The 19243-nt window shown below is 38.6% G+C and overlaps 1 protein-coding gene and 1 pseudogene across 1 annotated transcript; both read left to right on the top strand.

Annotated features, from left to right (window-relative positions):
* The first annotated feature begins 5082 nt into the window (after positions 1 to 5082).
* On the top strand, positions 5083 to 6134 carry LOC148737680 (uncharacterized; annotated as a pseudogene).
* A 4146-nt stretch (positions 6135 to 10280) lies between these two features.
* On the top strand, positions 10281 to 12021 carry LOC148737681 (uncharacterized). Its single transcript, XM_088749330.1, has 3 exons — positions 10281 to 10610; positions 11502 to 11604; positions 12002 to 12021. Exons 1-3 carry the CDS (start codon positions 10281 to 10283, stop codon positions 12019 to 12021), a joined length of 453 nt encoding a protein of 150 aa, XP_088605456.1.
* Positions 12022 to 19243: the final 7222 nt, after the last annotated feature.

A 19243-nucleotide genomic window follows, 5' to 3' on the forward strand; every position in this document is an offset into this window, starting at 1 on the left:
TCGTGGAATAATTGTGAATATTCGAAAATCTGGTAAAATATGATGAAAAGTAACTAGGAACTAATGAGTGGAGACAGTGGAAAACGAGTTTAGCCTTGTGGTAATAGCGTCTACTGGAAAGAGTCGGCCATTGCAGCTGATCTATTGCTTCAGATGACCGAGAGCAACGTGTAATAATCCGTGCAGATCTATTTTGTAAGCGCTGTAGTCGATCTATATCTTGTTGTAAAAGGTTACTCCAGGCAATGTCACAGTAATCAAATAAGGGAAGAATTAAGGTATTATGAACAAGTATTGCTGCCTCTTTTGTGACGAAACTTCTAATGCGGCCCAGAATACTAACTCTTGACGCCACCTTTTTACACATATAGTCTGCGTGAGCCTTCTAAGTCATAAAATTGTCGAACACCACGCCTAGGTATTTAAAAGTAGTTTCGCAAGAAATGAGCTTGAATGTTTTAGATAAGGCTGCTACCATATTCTATTCTATCCTATTCTTTCCGCTATTGGTTTTAAACAATTTTTTTTAAGTTTTCATCTAAATCTTAACAAAATATTTCTGGTTCAATATTGAACACCTTTCGAATACGTTGAATGTTCCCACCGTCCCACGTCAAATTAAAACTTAGACGTAAAAAGCTAAGAAAACTTCAAAATAATCTGTAACAAAAGGAAACAAGGTAACCAAGTCCTGGTTACACTGTAACTGAAGAGTCAGAAAAAAGTGTAATTCAGAAGCTTTCCTTTTTCGCTTTCTTTTTGTTAAGCAGCCTTTGAAATAGCGTATCAATTTTTCGTAATAAGGCGCTGTGCAGTCATGCAAAATAAAAAGCTTAACCCTGTGGAAAGGAGGCTTTTTCTTTGCCATTATGAAATGTAAGGAAAGATCATATTTTCGCAATTTTTGCAATTAATTTACAAATGTCTTTCATCTGTACTCTATGATGACGTATGTAGCGAACGAATTTTTCTCAGCTATTGCATGTTTTTTAGAATTTCCTAGTTTTAAGTGTAGGTGCGGCTTTATAAAGATGTACAATTCACCCAGTTAGAAGAAGTGGTCCGGGTCATTTCGAGTCCAAAAATCGATTTCGTTAAAACTTTGCGCATGAATCTTTCCTACTCTAAAGTTAATCGAAACCTCATTGGCTTTTCAAGAATTGTGCATAATTGAATTTTTCGATCTGGGCGATATTCACTTAACCCCTAACGCGAAGGTCCATTTTTAAGAGTGGCTATATGGGGTGATGGCTTTTACGGCTAACGGTTGATATTTTGACTAATTCATGGTTAACGGGATAATTTTTTTTTTCATTTTTAGCACCAGCATCATATTAATTTGCATAATTGAGTTGCAAAACACGAAATAAGGACTCTAACCTTTCGAATTTTCTTTTGGAAATACGGAAGAAGGTTCTTTTCTTTTTCCTTTCTTTTTGCGTGAGCGTTGAAAATTGTAATGAGTTTATTACAGCCGATCTCAAGTCTCTACATCTTCGATGATTTCCTTGCTCTATTCTGCCACGTTATAGTATTTTCAATAATTTGAATATTTTCCTAAATATCATCTCTCGAACCTTACTAAGGCCTAAATCTTCACAAATGATGATTACTCCCCTGGCACACCACACCAAGAGATCATAAAATGAGGAAACTTATCCCCGCGACCCATGATTTATTTTCAATTTCGGAGGGCACATTTATGCAAGTGTATTTTCTTATATTTCCTGACGAAAATTTCTGACACATTCTAATAATGAGCAATTACAGTGGAACTCCTCAAAACCGGACGCCCTTGGGACCGGAGGAACTGTCCGGTTTAGAGGGGTGTCCGGAGTACTAAGGTTTTACCCATAAGGCAATTTTATGCAGCAGAATGTATTTTATGACTGCATGGTACTACATGGTACTTACAGTACATGGTAACAAGGCTAAGAACCTGTGGACTGGGTTGATATATACAGATATCATAACGATTGTCTGATTGACGACTGCAAAGTGTGGCCTTATCTATCGGTATTTTATTTTAAGCAATAGTACATTTTTTTTTAACTTTGGTGAATATGTCTGATAATTTCAGTGTAGTAACTGTTACAACTATCTCTTCAACACTTTCGTTTTCCCTGTGCATTGTCCTTTTACATTGCCTGCAGGGTTCAAATTAGGAGGAATAGTCTTCCCTTTTGACTTACAGAGATCTTAGGTTGGTATTGTTCATGAATATCTCTTTTGGTAAGTCCTCCAACTGGTTGTTGTGCAAGTACCTGTCAACAAATGATGGCAGTTAGTTTGTATAACGAGCGTTCAGCTGCGTTGCTGATATAAATGCATTATCGTTATCATCAATATCTTCGAGTGGTGAGAAATGTTTTGGGTAAGAAGGAAAGCTACTGATACTGCAAGACATTCATACTTTGAGCCAAACGTGTCCACTGCATTATTACATTTCGTTTGATCGCGCGGAGCCGATATATTAGTTATCCATCCATGCAACATGTATTAGCCATTGGCCAATTCTATTTTTTAAAAATCCACAGGGCGTTTGTGCTTTCTTTGGTGGCATTTCTTTTACCATTAAGAAATGAGATCAGGACACAGTCATTTTGTCCAAGGAGCATTTGAAATAGCGTATCAATTTTTCGTAACAGGGTCCTGCGCAGTAATGCGAAATTAAAAGCCTAACCCTGTGGAAAGGAGGCTTTTTCTTCGTCATTATGAAATGTAAGGAGAGATAAGTTTTTGGCAATTTTGGCAATTAATTTACAAATGTCTTTCACATGATTTCTATGATGATATTTTGGCCAATTTACGGTTAACGGATACATATTATTTTCATTGTCGGCAGTGGAACCCACTGATTCGCATAATTGAGTTGCAAAGCACGAAATAAGGACTCTTAAGCCTTCGATCTTTCTTTTGGAAATACGGTATGTTTAATTATTTTTCTTCCTTTTTTCCGCGAGCTTTGAAAATTGTGATGAGTCTATTACAACCAATCTCAAGTCTCTACATCTTGGAAGATTTCCTTGCTCTATTCTGCTATGTTTATAGTATTTTCGACAATTTGAATATTTTCCCAAATATCATCTCTCGACCCTTACTAAGGCGTAAATCTTCAGAAATGATGATTACTCCCTGAGCACACCGTACCAAGAGATTATAAACTGAGAAAACTTATCCCCGTGACCCATGATGTATTTGAAATGTCGCGCCATGCTGGGAAGTTATTCTTATTTATACCTCCCGTGGATCATCATATTTCAAAATGCAATTTGTCCGTGAGTGAAGAGATCTCAAGTTAGATAGAAACTGTCAATAGGAAGTAAGACTAAAATGACCAAGAAATATTTCGGGACTACAGACTTATTCAAAACAGTTTTTGATTTGCTGTTAGAAGTGAAAAACGTACGAATTTCTTACGTGTACAAAGCCCACGCGGTAAAATTCATCATGCTTAGATAGTTGTTTACTTGCCTTGAAGGCCAGAATTTGCGCAGCGTTATGTTGAAAATTCTGAAAAAACTTCGATTTGACGCGAAATCTTCTATTAAACAATACTTTTTGAACACATTGTTACTCGAACATAATATTTACCGGGCCATCGAATCGTCAAATCGTCGCTACGCCCTGCTTGAAGTCCGAAAGTTCGGTTTTCACTTTACGTTTGTCATGGTCGAAGCACATTTGCCATATAAAGAAACACTTCTCACAAAAAGTTGGTGCCTTAAAACGTATGCGGAAATAAATTACCCCCTAACCCTATTATAACTTGTTTTTAATTGAGCTTTTTGGGGTGACTAGCAAATAACCCATTTCCAGGAAACAAACAATGGAGGAAGTATACAAAACTTTATATGGTTTTTAAGAAGATAAAATTTTCTTTCCAACTAAGAAATTTTTTTGATTGACGGGCGGCCCCCTGCAGAGTTCTCGCGTCATATATACAGTTAAAGCCATGCTCAACCAAGTAAAATTTGAGAATATTTCTCTCCTGTGGTCGAGAGTTTAGTGGCTGAAGGGGATTTTAGACTCAAGAATGTAAGTTTAGGGTCTTGCAATTAAGTTAAAACATCTCACAGATTTCAACAGTATTCTATTTGATTGACAGGTGACATCCAATTTGTCACGCTTTCCATGCTCATTTTACAACTTATGTAACATATGCAACTTTCAAATGCCTCATTGGCAATATAATGAGTTGAAAACTCTGTAAAATATGCTAGGGTATTTTCCCCTACCAATATACACCTTACTAAGGTTCAGTTGCACCAAAAGAAGATAAAATTTGTGATGAGCAAGCTGGATAGAGTGTCACACAACACCCAAAGGCAATGACAACAAAAGATAATTGTCTGAATTAAGTGCAGTTTAATTAACAAAAAACCCAATTACATGTTAAAACTTAGGCTCTCAAATATATCAATCTCTTAAATGATCACATTCAGCAGTGTGCCACCTCTGAAAACAATTACGATCAAGTTGAAGGCAGAGGGGAATATTACAAACTGCACACTGCCAGGGGGTTTTCATTTGCTTCTTGTCAAACTCATAACATAGCTTACAATTTTTTTCTGCCCAAAGAAGCCTTAGTGGATTTATTGTCAAGTCCCTCTGGTGAAATGGCTACTGGACAATGATCAACCCTACAATTATACTTTCTTGGACGGCCAGGTCCAGGTGAAGGATTCTGTGCCATTTCACTCCTTGATCTCAGCTGAAATGAAAGAATCATCCAATATTGCGACCAACGGTCTGACCATAAGTGAAATGGTGTGCATGGAAGACACATTAAAAGTATTTTTTTTTTTGGTCAAAAATTAGAAGATAGTGAATCTTGTTGACTCTCATTCCCATAATTTAGCTTATTTTGATTACATTTGGCACCAACACATCGTTCGGCCGTTCGAAGTGCGATCTACGGTCGACTATGCAGTCGTAAAGTTGTCTTTTCAAAACTCGCGCCGTGTAACTTCGGCTTACATCCGCAAGGCCCTTACACACATCGGCTGGCTGAGCCTTCAGATTATTCCCACTGACACTAGCGGCGTCATAAATACTGCATGCGCAATATTATCGCTGACAATGGCTCTAAGTAAGTGCGATTAGCAGCCAGAATTTCACAACTCTAGTGGTTGTTCGGCAACATTCTTAGCTGTCGCTGCTCGAAGGATATTTATTGTGAATTTTCTGCGTTATGGCTGACGGAAATGACCCATCTATGTGCAAGAAAAAGCGTCCAACAGATCGAGGTCTTCAGTTCTCTTTCAACAGAGAGCTTCCTCAAGAGAGCAGACTTCTTGGCATCAAGGAACGCGTCAAAATGGCAAAAGGTGCGCTAAATCTAACAAAAACAACCTCAAGTACACAGAATGTGGATCTGATGGAGGCTCTTCTGTTAGCCTTTGAGGGGAAAATGGAGAGGAAAGGACTGACATCGAGCCAACTGAGCTTATCATCAACTGGAAGCACAGCTAGTCCGGACCCCTCTCTTGTTTCTACACCATCTACCACACGGTTTTCTTTTCCTTTAGCGTCTTCCACTCCATCTTTGGGTATTTCTTTGCCTTCCTCTGATGCTGTTTCTCCAGTTTCCCCTCCACATGCAGAACATACACCACAACGAATGCAGATCACCGCGCCTTCAGCAGAGAACGACCCCATATACGTTGTGTATCTCTTCAGCGAGGAAGCTCTGCGAACTCTGTATTTTTTTTTTTTTTTTTTTTTGGAACACTCTCTCCACAGCATGCTGTTACTATGGAAGACTCATTGATTGCGATTTACTAATCTTCAATCGACAAAGCCACGTTGTGTCCGTAACAGTCTCATGTGTATGTGGAGATTCATTCAAGTGGCTCTCCTCCTCTATCATGGGAGGATCTCCTCCAAAGTACTATGTAAATTTGAGGTAAGTACCTTTTCGTTTTCTGCTGGAAATTTTCTGAAATTCGCTCTCTCTGTATTCTTCAGTTTTGTTGTAACTGGTCTCTTATCTGCCTCTGTTTTTCATAGATTGGCAAGGCACTTTCTCTAATCCTCCTATCTTGTATTTCTTCTTGCAAGCAAATGGCAGTCAATAACAGTTTACAGGAAGTTAAATGATGATCTCTCCACAAAAATACCTCAAATGGACTGAGCAGTTTTTTTATTTGGTTTCTCTCTTACCTGAACTCTAAGATACCTCTTTTTTAAATTACTTCAACAGTCTTGAAAAAGCATTGTTATGCAAACATTGTGAATAGGGTTTCCAAAGAGTCCATGTCTGCTGCCCAGGAAGAAGTGACAAAACACCCCTGGTTATACAACAACAAACATATGAAACATATGTGTGAACTGCGGTTATGAGACGTATATGAGAACGATCCTTCGCAGTAAAGCACTATTTGAGCAATAGTGAAAATCAGACCTGAAAAAAATTTTTTTTTTTTTTTTTTTTTTTTTTTTTTTTTTAGTAGGTCAGTGGTTCGAGTCCCGTACAGGCCCAAAAAATTTTTTTCAGGTCTGATTTTCACTATTGCTCAAAGAGTGCTTTACTGCGAAGGATCGTTCTCATATACGTCTCATAACCGCAGTTCACACATATGTTTCATATGTTTGTTGTTGTTTGATTTATCATCTACGGGTTTATATCGAATTAATTTGATGGCCTGCTCCCAGTTGGCTTGTTAGCTCAATTGGTAGAGCGCTGCACTAGTATCGCAGAGGTCAGTGGTTCGAGTCCCGTACAGGCCTGAAATTTTTTTCAGGTCTGATTTTCACTATTGCTCAAATAGTGCTTTACTGCGAAGGATCGCTCTCATATACGACCCCTGGTTATGTTGTAAATGGAGAGGTACAAGTTGATTTCAATTTTATTTTGTCTTTGGCCACATACTTATACACCAGTCTTAGAGTAGGGGAGGTGCATGCTTGAGTTTTGTTCAATTGTTCCTTGTTGCAAGCCAGGATCTCTACAAGCAGTCACTTTGATGCATGGGATCTAGTAGACTTCTGCAAAGTTCTGCTGACTAGCACATCTAAGCATACAATATCTGATATCAAATTGTAAAACCTGAGAGATTTGTGAGTACAGAAATGTGTTCAATGTTATGTTTTGATATCTACCATTTCTTCCTGTAGTGTGTTATTACAGATGCAAGGCATGATTAGAGTAGATCAGTAGCACACATGACGGTGTCAGCTCTTTCTTTCTCGTAAGATGCTTTTCAACTCTTTGTATGATATGTTAAACCTTGATACACTCAATGCTATTCGTAAAAATATTTTTATTTTTACTGATTCTGTTTAGAACCAAAAAAGTTTTAGGAGTCGTAAACTGGAGTAGGGATAGTGAAACTTCAGCAGTGAGCCGTGAAGTCCCTATGACGAAAAAGCTGCTGACTTTTCTAACCGAGACCCAAGGTACAGTACATTTGCGTCCTCAATAATATCCTACCATTGATGTAATATGAGTATGGAGGACAGAAAATTCCTTTATAGTGTGACTAAAGTAATTCTTTTTTTGCTTTGTTTATTTATTTCTGATGTGTACTTCTGCGCAAAGAATATTCCACTCGGTGAGCAAGAATTTCATGCTAATCTGCTGATTGTTGCTGACCATTAACAGGTAATTTGAATGACTGTTTATTGAGAGAATGTGTAGTAGTCATAAGGTACAAAGAGTTTTTCTCAGGTTACTCCTTCAAAAGAACGATTTCACGAAACCAAGATTATGATAATTAATTTTTGTTGTTATGAACACATTGTGTTATGTAATTCCGACAAGACATAGCATAATTCATAGACTCAAAGACTACACAATTTTCTGTAAAAATGGAAAACCAGAAGCATTCTACTTAGTATTATTAATACTGATCTATTAATTTGTTTTTCTATAAGTCTCTTTATTTATGACTCAGGAAAATCATGTCAATTGCCATGCAGAGTCACAGTGCAAGCAGAATGGCGACCTAATGAGCAAAAGGTTTTAACTAGACCTGAAGCTGTAGCTGCATATAGGAGAGCAATTAGAGGCACCTCAATATATAGACATGCATATGATTACATGCGGGTAATTAATTAGCACCTGCTATTGTATGTTTTCGTTTCTTTGCCTGAAAAAGTTTGCCTTTTCCAAATTAGCGATGTTGCAGTAAAGGCCTTGAAAGAGTTGCAAAAAATTCATGTTCCAGTTACAGAAAAAGCCACTCAAAATCTGTTACCTTCTGCAGTGTAGGGAAACATACTGGATTGAATCTCTCCATTCAGTGATTCTCATTAGTTTTATGCTTCTAAGCGGATCCATTATGGGGATGACACCTTCAACATGCACATGGAACTAGCCATTCTTGATTGGTTAAAAGAGTTATGCTGTTGTTAATTCTGCACAATTGCTTTGGCACCCTTTGAATGCTATGCTTACTCTTTCTTATTGACTTATTTCTCTTGCAGAATGAAAATTTGAATACAGAAGTATTGTCTCTGCAGATGTAACAACATGCCAGGCATCCGAATCTTCCGGCAGAGATCAGGGTGCTTACTGCAAGAACATTCAAATTCAGGGAAACCATCTGATCTACCTTTTTTAATTTAAATAACTGATGTCCACTCTGCTTACTAGTGATTCTGACTTCGTGTGATAACTTTAAATGGGCGCCCAAATGTCTTGTAAAAGATGTGAGGTAACCAGGAAAGAATAATTACAGCAACTGCTGGTACTAAGTAGTGAAGCTTTCATGAGTATTAGGTATTACTCAAGGGAATTTCCATGCAGTTTTATTGAGGTTTCCACCTCTTAATTTTCTTTTGACTGTACATGTTTCATGAACTTATTCAATTGTTATTTATAATATTTTATTGCTCTCCTTGACATGGGCATCTGTATGAGAATTTCCTTATTCCCTTTTATGCCCCGTGTAAGGAATGCCTGGAGGGTTAGGAAACCTTGACCTCACATCTTTTATGATGCAATTGGGCATCTTTTCCCGCACTGCATTAACTTGGTCCCCAAGTTCCACGTTTCTAGCCTGGTAAAAAGGGCCTTTTCAGAGCCCACACTTCTTTAGAGACCTCCAGTAAGTCTATAATCTTTACGACGTCGCACGTGATTTTCTCTGTGTGCTTTTCTATGCTAAAGAGCTTTTTTCAGTCATTTATTTCACATTGGATAAAGCTTCCCAACCTATTTTCTTTATACTGAGTGGCTATGACCTTTCACTTCCATGGCAGGAAAAAGAAAAATCAGGCTTTTCGACTGACTGCTCCACGAAACAACTCGTCTACGATAGGTACACTATTGGATGGGGCATGGGATTTTTTGGCTGCCAATGCAAGCTATGAAACCCTTGACCACTTTCATAAATGACTGCTGGATTAATATTCTTTTCTTTAAATTTAAATTATCCTCTCTGGCCTCGCTTGAGATAATGTATTCTTTTGAATTTTGTACTGGAGAACGAGGCCAGAAAGGCTAATTTAAATTTAAACAAAGAATATTCATCTGGCAGCCATTCATGAAAGTGGTCTATAAGGGGCTAATTTCTTCAGGGTATTTCTGAGAGAGCCATTAATGATTATCAATATTCAGAAGATGTACTGAAACAGTCCGTGCCACTTAAAAATATAAATCTTGGCTGTAAAACACAAAACATTTTAGTGATGAAGCTAGAACAGGTGTAACAAGTTACCAGTTAGGCTTATTGGCAATCAAGCCATTGCATTGGCTTGATATTACCATTATCATAGGTGAGTATCTGAAGAATGCAGGGAAACTTTTTAATAGAATAGAGACCAATTCTGCCCAGCTTGCAGAAATGGAAGAAATGTGTAGTATGTATTTTAACTTGGTGTCTTTACTTTTTTCATCCAGTTGAACGGAAGTTGCATAAACACACAGGAGATGCTTTCAGAGGTGATGCAATGCGAAAGTTGCATAAGCACGTGTAGGCTAGATCACGAGGTTGTAACAGGAGACGCGTGGGAGATGATAAATTAGTTTTTGTGTGTGAGAGCAGAAATTAAGAGAGACATTGTGAAAACTAGGAGGAGAATAAAACAGGATTTGTTAAGGACAATTTTCGAGTACGTGAGTCAAGAGTGTACACCGCAAGTTTGGTACATTTGTTGTGTTAATGTCACAACATGGACAGTTGGATATACCATTCCCTATCATGCAAATTTGTTGTTTACAAGGTATAGGGTGGGTTTTGGCATTGTCTCTTTGCAGGCTAAAGAGGCCAAACATTCTGAAGTGAGGGAAGATTTGACCTTAACTAATCAGTCAGTTTTTGTTTCTACTTGCTATGGACTGGATCATGAAGGAAACAACTAGAGAACAGCGAAATGGGATCCAGTGGAACTTATTGGAGCAACTTGAAGATCTAGAGTTTGCTGATGATATCGCCCTGGTGTCAAGTAACAACCAACAAATGCAGGACAAAACAGCACGGCTAACAGCTAATTCCATCAAGTTAGGCCTGCATCCGAATGTGAGTAAGACCAAGGTTATGAAGGTCAACTGCACCAACAACAGACCAGTTAAAGTGAGGGATACCATCTTGGAGGAAGTAACATCTTTTGTCTACCTAGGCAGTGTAGTCAGCATTGACGGAGGTTCCGATGAAGATATCAAGGTCAGGATAAACAAAGCCAGAGTAGCTTTCAATATGCTGAGGAAAGTGTGGTCCTCCCATGTCATCTCACGGAGAACCAAATTTAGAATTTTTAACACCAATGTCAAAGCAGTCCTCCTCTATGGCTCTGAAACGTGGAGAACAACTAACCAAACGTCCCAGAAATTGCAGACCTTCGTCAATAAGTGCCTTAGGCGAATTTTAAAAATCAGTTGGACTGACAGGGTAACGAACGAGATGCTGTGGGAATTAGCAGGCGAGGAACCAATCATAACTCAGATCTCAAAGAGAAAGTGGAGATGGATAGGTCACATCCTAAGGAAACCGGCTAACAACATCACCCGGCAGGCACTACGTTGGAACCCTCAGGGCAAGAGAAAGAGGGGTCGTCCCAGGAACTCCTGGAGAAGAGGTGTAGAGTCCCAAATGAGAAACTGGGGCCACACTTGGGCCACTTTAGGAAGATTTGCCCAGGACAGAACCCGATGGAGGACGGAAGTGGTTAATGGCCTATGCTCCAACCGGAGCTAAGGGAATATATAACCAGTCAAATGTAAGCACCACCACTGGTAAATGGTGGCAAGTAATGCGAAGTAATTATGTTCGCTCATTTTACCTCCCAGAACATCAACCAATGCCCTCTTCTTATACCTCACACTACCAATGATGTTCTCCACCACCCTGTTACCAACCAAATGTTTGAAATTGTGGTGGAAATAAAGAAAATGATTTGCTCTTTTGTCAAGTTTGTTTTTTCTAGTATTGACCTGGTGATTTGTGCAAGCAGCAGAGGCGCAACAGAATCAGTCATGTGTGCACTAAAACCCATTGTCTGTAAACAGTGCAATACTCACTTTTGCTGATAACTTATCACTGTGGTCTCATCTAAAGTTCTGCAATGCCACTGAGGTAAGAAGTGTAGCTATCAATCCAACTTGGATGACAGTACCTGGTTTAAACGAAGCTTTACATAATAGAGGATTAAGCACTGCAGGTAATAAGGAAATTCTAGGTAAGCACCTTGAAGGTTGATTGGCTTGGGAATGGTTCTTGAATTAATTTTTAAGCTACAGTTTAACTTTCCCAAAATATTTGATGTGAAGTGTATTTTTCTTGGTCAAGTTGGTGCACAATAAGGCACACTTCCTATGAGAATGATAACTAGGCTCTCAACAAATTCTGTGTACCAGTAATGTGAGTAATATGCCAACTTACTAAGAAAAATATTTTAAAATTGGTGCAAAATTGTTTAAATTAGCTATGTTTGCTAGACAGGTTAAACCTGTCGGAATGCAAAAGTAATGTTGTCACTGATATCACTTGGTATGCACTGATATATTACATACAAAACTTTATAAACCAATTTTTTTTTTAATTGACTTCCATTTTAGAGGCAGGGTTTCTGCTCTAATGTATTTCTGGAATTGTGTACATAAAGGTTTGACCACTAAACCCTCGACATGCTAACAACAGTATGAATATTCTCCATACTGTTCTCAATACATTTTCCAAGGTGCTGACAAGGAGAATTTGTTTAACAATCAAGAGCTTCTTTAGTTAGTAATTATTTGCTTCATTCTTGTGACTTTGTTTAATTTGGGGTTAATATTGTAAGAAGAAATTAGATGCTGGTCACTGTTAGGGGTCAAAGGGTTAATAACTAATGACTCAGCATTTTGCTTATGTTGTCACAATGCTTTTCTTTTAGTAATGGATTTGTCTTCTATTGATAGTTTAGTCTGATAGTTTAATGATATATATTAATGATATCTTACAATATTACAAAAAATATGCACTGCCTGTAGGTAGCAAAGGCTAGTCGAGGGGGGCAGTGTTAAATACGTATATTATAAAATATAAAATAAAAAGATTTACAAAGCAAGAGATTCAAAATTCTAGACAAATTACAACTACATATATACATTTAAGATACGGCAAGAAAACAGAACAAGCTGTGGGGTCTGATAGTTGTGCTATTAAAGTAGACAAGTCAATATAATCGTCATATTTTTTCGAGTCTCTAGAGGAGGAAATGAGTTTTACTCTTAAAGTTGTATTTTGATAGCTGGCGCACTTCACAAGTCAAGGTATTCCAGATTCTAACACCATTTCTTGAAATAACTAAAAGTTACAAAAGGTTGCAGCTTGATAGTTTTAAGAGCAGGATGAGGTATACATAGATAAATGAAATTTGTATTTAAAATGAGTAATTCTCTATACTGATAGAATAATTGCATAGATGAATCAGACATCATTGTTAGTCAAATAATTAACAAGCTTTTAGCTGTTATGTTTAGGTAAAACCATACTTCTATTTATTTACTCCAGTGTATTTCTTTCTACAAGATATAAAGATTAAAATTTAAAATATATTCTTGTATCAATAAACATATTTCCTTCAGAACTTTGTTTCAGATTACATTCAGGGTTGTCATTCTTTTGCTATATGAAAGTTTCGTAATTAATTGTCAAGCTAGATCGTATTCAAATTCAATAGCTTTTGTAAATTTGAGTCTTTTCCAAATCCTTCTCGATCATAGCGCAGCACGTAAAATGAGATTGTTACCCTGTGATGTTTTACTAAATAAATAATTTGAAGCGGCGTAGTTTGCGTGACAACAATAATTGACTCGCCGCACCCAGGGTCTCTTATCTTCCCGCCCCCTGGAGCGAGCGAGGAGAGACCCTGGTTTAGGCTGGTCACGTGTTTAGAGAGCAAAAAAATTCCTTAGGGACGAGCCGTTTGTTTGCTCGATTTTTGCCTCATATCCTTTGTCGTCTTCAAATCGACGCTATCGTTGTTCAGGTCGCCACGTTTTATAGCAGCCTTCAAGTCGCTATATGTCGGAGTTGGTATTGTAACCTTAATTTGAGACCCAAACAAGTCCTGTGTTTAGAAGCGATGTATTCATGCAGAGATGTTGTGGCCGATTTACCGACGGGATACGGTAAATCTTTGATTTTTCATCTTCTTAGTTCTTCACTCTTCGAGAAGTTAAACAGTCAACGACCTGTACCTTCCTTGTCATTTCGTCCAGTTTTTTATGTTGTTTCGCCTTTGAATACCTTTATTAAAGATCAAATAAGAACGAGCACCGGCAGCCGTAGATTTTTTTGTGACTAAGGGCCTGATTACATGATCCGGGCTGGCCCTGTTAGCCGGGCTGATTTGTTTTGTTTTGGTGTTCGCCAAAGCGTGAAAACAAAAAAAAATCAACCCGGCTAACCGGGCCACCTCGGCTCATGTAATCAGGCCCTTAATTAAACACTGGCACGTCAAATTATGTAAACAAAGGAAACCGAACAGTTACGTGCAATCGCCTGCGCATATTTTTCCTCTTCTGAAGGAAATAGGTACTAGAAAAAGAGAGATCGGTTAGACGAGCACAAAAAATAAATCTGTACCAATTTTCCTGGTCATCGACAACATCTTCGCAAACATATCTGACAGCGGCTGAGTCAATCGATGGTAGCTCATTCTGAAAGAAATTTGTCACCTTTCTAAAAATACTCGCAACTCAGAAGCGGCAAAGAAGAATCTGGGACCGTCGAGACGTAACAAAAAACAAATTTGGCAAAACACTATCGAAGATACAGTTGTTTACCTCTTTTCCAGCCAAAGACTGCATCTGTGTTTGTGCTTTTACGAAATTTAGACCGCGACGGCTTCTGTCAGATTCCCTTGCATCATAGCCAGGGTGCGTGAGACAGATTGTGATATTTCTGTACATCGCTTTACCGTTTCGATAAAACTCTGACTTTCACTGATCACCGTTTTGAAAGAAATAAAATTTTTCAAGCGTCTTTTCAAGGCCTACATAATAAATGTGGAAAAAGTTTTTCTTGTCTCAACGGCCGGCCATAAATGTTGTTCGTTTTTATTGCCAATAAGCTACGCTCGCAAGTGGACTAAGTGGAGAGAAAATCCCACTTATCTGCCCCTCCCTCAAACCGCTAATTTGAAATCTCCAAAAAATCTGGGTTTCTCCTCGCTCGCTACAGGGGGCGGGAAGATGAGAGACCCTGGAAACGAGGTTGGACCCGCCGGTGTAACTTTGAAGCACGCGACCATCCTTAGGAATTTTCTCCAAGTACCGCTTCTTGAGAAAATTCTCTCCCTTAAATCTCGCCGGAGACCAAATTTTCTCTGCAGTGTCGAGCCTTTGGAAACTGAGCGTGATTTTCTCACCATTCTTGGTCTCTCATCCCGTAGTTAGGGTTATTTTTTACAAAACGAACCCTCCTTACGCATTGTTTCTCCGCAGAATACTTCATCTTGGTATTCCAAAACCGGTCTCCTCTTTCTGTTTCATCCTCCATGCCGAAATGCCTTTAACATAGTTTGTTTGATGTGTTCGCGCTGTCATTCTTTGCCGCCACTTTTGAAGAGGCCTTTACTTTTCGTGCCAACTGCCGCTGACGATTTCTGCGCCAGCGCGCATCAGAGTTGCGGGAGGAAACCGTAGGCAACTGACCATCATTTGCTTGGGTGCTAGGAATTCATCTACAATGACTGATCTGCGGCTCAATATTCATGATTTCCATGCCCCATATCCTGAGCCACCTCTGCCGGATCTGCTATGATTCCAGTGTGTCCTTTTTAAATTTGTCTTCTAGGAAGGCTTTCTGCTTAGCACTAAAATGGGAAGCCTTTCTCGAAGATCGCAATGCCCAGCTCGGCGGTAACGCCTGAATTCTTTACTCTGCAATCGCAGAAGTGGCAATATAGGGCTGTGCACTAGATCCTTCCTGATATTTTTCAAAGGCATCTTTGCCTTGTCGAGAAGCGAGTGCCTTTCCTCTGTAAATATGCACTTGCCGTACTGTATACGCCGCAACACTTTGCAGTGGTGCTGAAAAGTACTCACGCATCCTTCAACTCAAAAGGAAATAAAGATCGGCGTGTTTGTTGGCAATGGATGCAACTTCTCTTCTTAAACCATGTCTTCTGTCTTTTCTTGAAGAGGAGACTGCTTTTTGTCAAACAAAAGGATGTCTTAGAATTCTCCAAAAGAAAAGTAACTGTCGGGAAAGACTGAATCCCTCTCTGAACCCATCAGTTTGAACAAAAAAAAAAGATGGCCCAAAAAAATGACTATAAATAGCGCGCGTGAGAAATTAACATTAGGTAAAAGTGAGCAAGAATTATCAGGAAAGAATGCCAGTGTTTGTGGTACTGACGTGTGCTTTGCAATTATTGCCCAGGACATGGGGGTCTGCATGTCGTGTAATCCGAGAGAAGCAGAAGGCAGTTCACGACAGCATTTCGTGAACCGAATGCGCAATCTATGTCTGACGCTAATGCATGGTATGTACATGGTATGTACGTTTTAAAATTGGTGCAAAATTGTTGAAATTAGCTATGTTTCCTAGACAGGTTAAACCTGTCGGAATGCAAAAGTAATGTTGTCACTGATATCACTTGGTATGCACTGATATATTACATAGAAAACTTTATAAACCCATTTTTTTTTAACTGACTGCCATTTTAGGGGCAAGGTTTCTGCTCTAATGTATTTATGGAATTTTGTACATAAAGGTTTAACCACTAAACCCTTCACATGCTAACAACAGTATGAATATTCTCCATACTGTTCTCTACATTTTCCAAGGTGCTGACAAGGAGAATTTGTTTAACAATCAAGAGCTTCTTTAGTTAGTAGTTATTTGCTTCATTATTGTGACTTTATGTTTAATTTGGGGTTAATATTGTAAGAAGAAATTAGATGCTGGTCACTGTTAGGGGTCAAAGGGTTAATAACTAATGACTCAGCAGTTTGCTTGTTATGTTGACACAATGCATTTGTTTTACTAATGGATTTGTCTTAAATAAAAGGTACACAAGGTTGCAGCTTGATAGTTTTAAGAGCAGGATGAAGTATACATAGATAAATGAATTTTGTATTTAAAAGGAGTAACTCACTCTACTGATAGAATAATTGCAGAGATGAATCAGACATCATTGTTAGTCAAATAATTAACAAGCTTATAGCTCTTATGTTTAGGTAAAACCATACTTCTATTTATTTACTCCAGTGTATTTCTTTCTACATGATATAAAGATTAAATTTTAAAATATATGCTTGTATTAATAAACATGTTTCCTTCAGAACTCTGTTTCAGGTTACATTCAGGGTTGTCATTCCTCTGCTATATTAAAGTTTCGTGACAAGGTCTTGCCAAACATTAGCAAGTCTTGCTGTTACCTAATTAATTGTCAAGCTAGATCGTATTCAAATTCAATGGCTTTTGTAAATTTGAGTCTTTTCCAAATCCTCCTCGATCATAGAGCAGCACGTAAAATGAGGTTGTTACCCTTTGATGTTTTACTGAATAAATAATTTGAAGCGGCGTAGTTTCCGTGAGAACAATAATTGACTTGCCGCCGTGACTTTGAAGCACGCGACCATCCTCAGGAATTTTCTCGAAGTGCCGCTTCTTGAGAAATTTCTCTCCTTTAAATCTCGCCGGAGACCACATTTTCTCTGCTGTGTGGAGCTTTTGGAAACTGAGCGCGATTTTCTCACCATTCTTGGTCTCTCATCCCGTAGTTAGGTTTATTTTCTGCAAAACGAACCCTCCTTACGCATTGTTAACCCGGAGAATACTTCATCTTGGTATTTCAAAACCGGTGTCCTCTCTCTGCATCCTCCATGCCGAAATGCCTTAAACATAGTTTGTTTGACGTGTTCGCGCTGTCATTATTTGCCGCCACTTTTGAAGAGGACTTTACTTTTCGTGCCAACTGCCTGCTGACGATTTCTGCGCCAGCGCGTATCAGAGTTGCGGGAGGAAAACCCTAGGCAACTGACCATCATTTGCTTGGGTGCTAGGAATTCATCTACAATGACTGATCTGCGGCTCCATTTTCATGATTTTCATGCCCCATATCCTGAAACACCTCTGTCGGGTCTGCTATGATTCCAGTGTGTTCTCCTATTTTAAATTTGTCTTCTAGGAGAGCCTTCTGGTTAGCACTAACATAGGAATCCTTTCTCGAAGATCGCAATGCCCAGCTCTGCGGTAACGCCTGAATTCTTTACTCTGCAATCGCAGAAGTGGCAATATAGGGCTGTGCACTAGATCCTTCCTGATATTTTTCGAAGGCATCTTTGCCTTGTCGAGAAGCGAGGGCCTTTCCTCTGTAAATATGCACTTGCCGTACTGTATACGCCGGAACACTTTGCGGTGGTTCTGAAAAGTACTCACCCATCCTTCAACTCAAAAAGAAATAAAGATCGGCGTGTTTGTTGGCAATGGATGCAACTCCTCTTCTTAAACGATATCTTCTGTCTTGAAGAGGAGACTGCTTTTTGTCAAACCAGAGGATGTCTTAGAATTCTCCAAAAGAAAAATAACTGTCGGGAAAGACTGAATCCCTCTCTGAACCCATCAGTTTGAACAAAAAAAAAAAAGAGAGGATAAAAAGATGGCCATAAAAAATGACTATAAAAAACGCGGGTGAGAAATTAACATTTGGTAAAAGTGAGCCAGAATTATAAGGAAAGAGTGCCAGTGATTGTGGTAATTGACATTTGCTTTGCAATTGTGGCCCAGGACATAGGGGTCCGCTTGTCGTGTAATCTGAGAGAAGCAGAGGGCAGTTCACGACAGCATTTCTTGAAGGGAATGCGCAATCTATGTTTGGCGCTAATGCATGGTATGTACAAATTCATTAACAATACTCAAATTAAAGTGTAAATATGGCAAACATATTGATTTGATGGTTGGTTACCATTTTCAAATTGTATCCGTATCGTACAGGACGATTTTGCATTTGGCTTGTTTTGTTTGGGAAATAACAGCTAACATTTTAAATATCAGGTAACCTGAGCAATAGAAACAACGAAAGTTGAACTAAATTAGCTTTCTATCCAGTGTTAAAACGATTTTTCGCCCCACAACGGCCTGATACCTTTTCTGTGTTACTTTTGTTTGTGGTCCTAAAATTTCGTAGTCTTGAGTAGCCCAAATATTTTATTGCATCTTTGTGAATAAGAAGCCTTGTTCTTTGCTGGACTAACTTGGTTTAACCCCAGGCCATGTCACAAGATGCGATTTTACCCCCTCAATTTTTCCCATTCCTTTGTCCGCCTATATGAGTGGAATAGTGAAAATAACAAAAATTGTCCAAAAACTTAGTTCGCGACAATTGGACAGATAATACTTCAGACTGTTCGTAAATACGTGTTCTTTCCATTGAGAAAATCGTTGGTCACATTTACCGGTTTGTTTATTCTCAACCGACGTTCAAATTGTGGGTTGTCTGGACCTATACTAGTGAACTCTGATATGAAAGCCACCAAACCGATTTTCCCGCCGTTCGCGTAAAATAAAAATGTTATGGAACTTAAAGCATTTTGTCTAAAAATAGTTCATCGAGACCTATATTCTGGCAAAGCTTGGGGATTTTCGACTTTTTTATATTGCACACCTCCAGGCGATATTTAGGGATGGCCGCTTTGAAGTAATTAAGTTTAATTTGATCTGCGAAAAAATTCGGCCAAAGTCGCTCACCATGTAAAAGTTTGTTTTGAATGATGCTATTTTATTACTTTCTTTGTATTTATATCCGAAGTTATAACCTGAAATTTCTTAAAAAAAAAAAAAAAAAAGAGCTTCTTCCTGTTCAA

Source organism: Stylophora pistillata, chromosome 2 (genome assembly GCF_964205215.1).
Source record: "Stylophora pistillata chromosome 2, jaStyPist1.2, whole genome shotgun sequence".
Taxonomy (NCBI): domain Eukaryota; kingdom Metazoa; phylum Cnidaria; class Anthozoa; order Scleractinia; family Pocilloporidae; genus Stylophora; species Stylophora pistillata.

Excerpts from the sequence above, each read along its gene's own strand:
- LOC148737681 (XM_088749330.1), top strand. The coding sequence starts at position 10,281 with ATGGACTGGATCATGAAGGAAACAACTAGAGAACAGCGAAATGGGATC. Across the intron at positions 10,611-11,501 it reads GTTCCGATGAAGATATCAAG|TTCTGCAATGCCACTGAGGT; the intron begins GTCAGGATAAAC and ends TCTCATCTAAAG. Across the intron at positions 11,605-12,001 it reads TAGAGGATTAAGCACTGCAG|AGGCAGGGTTTCTGCTCTAA; the intron begins GTAATAAGGAAA and ends CTTCCATTTTAG.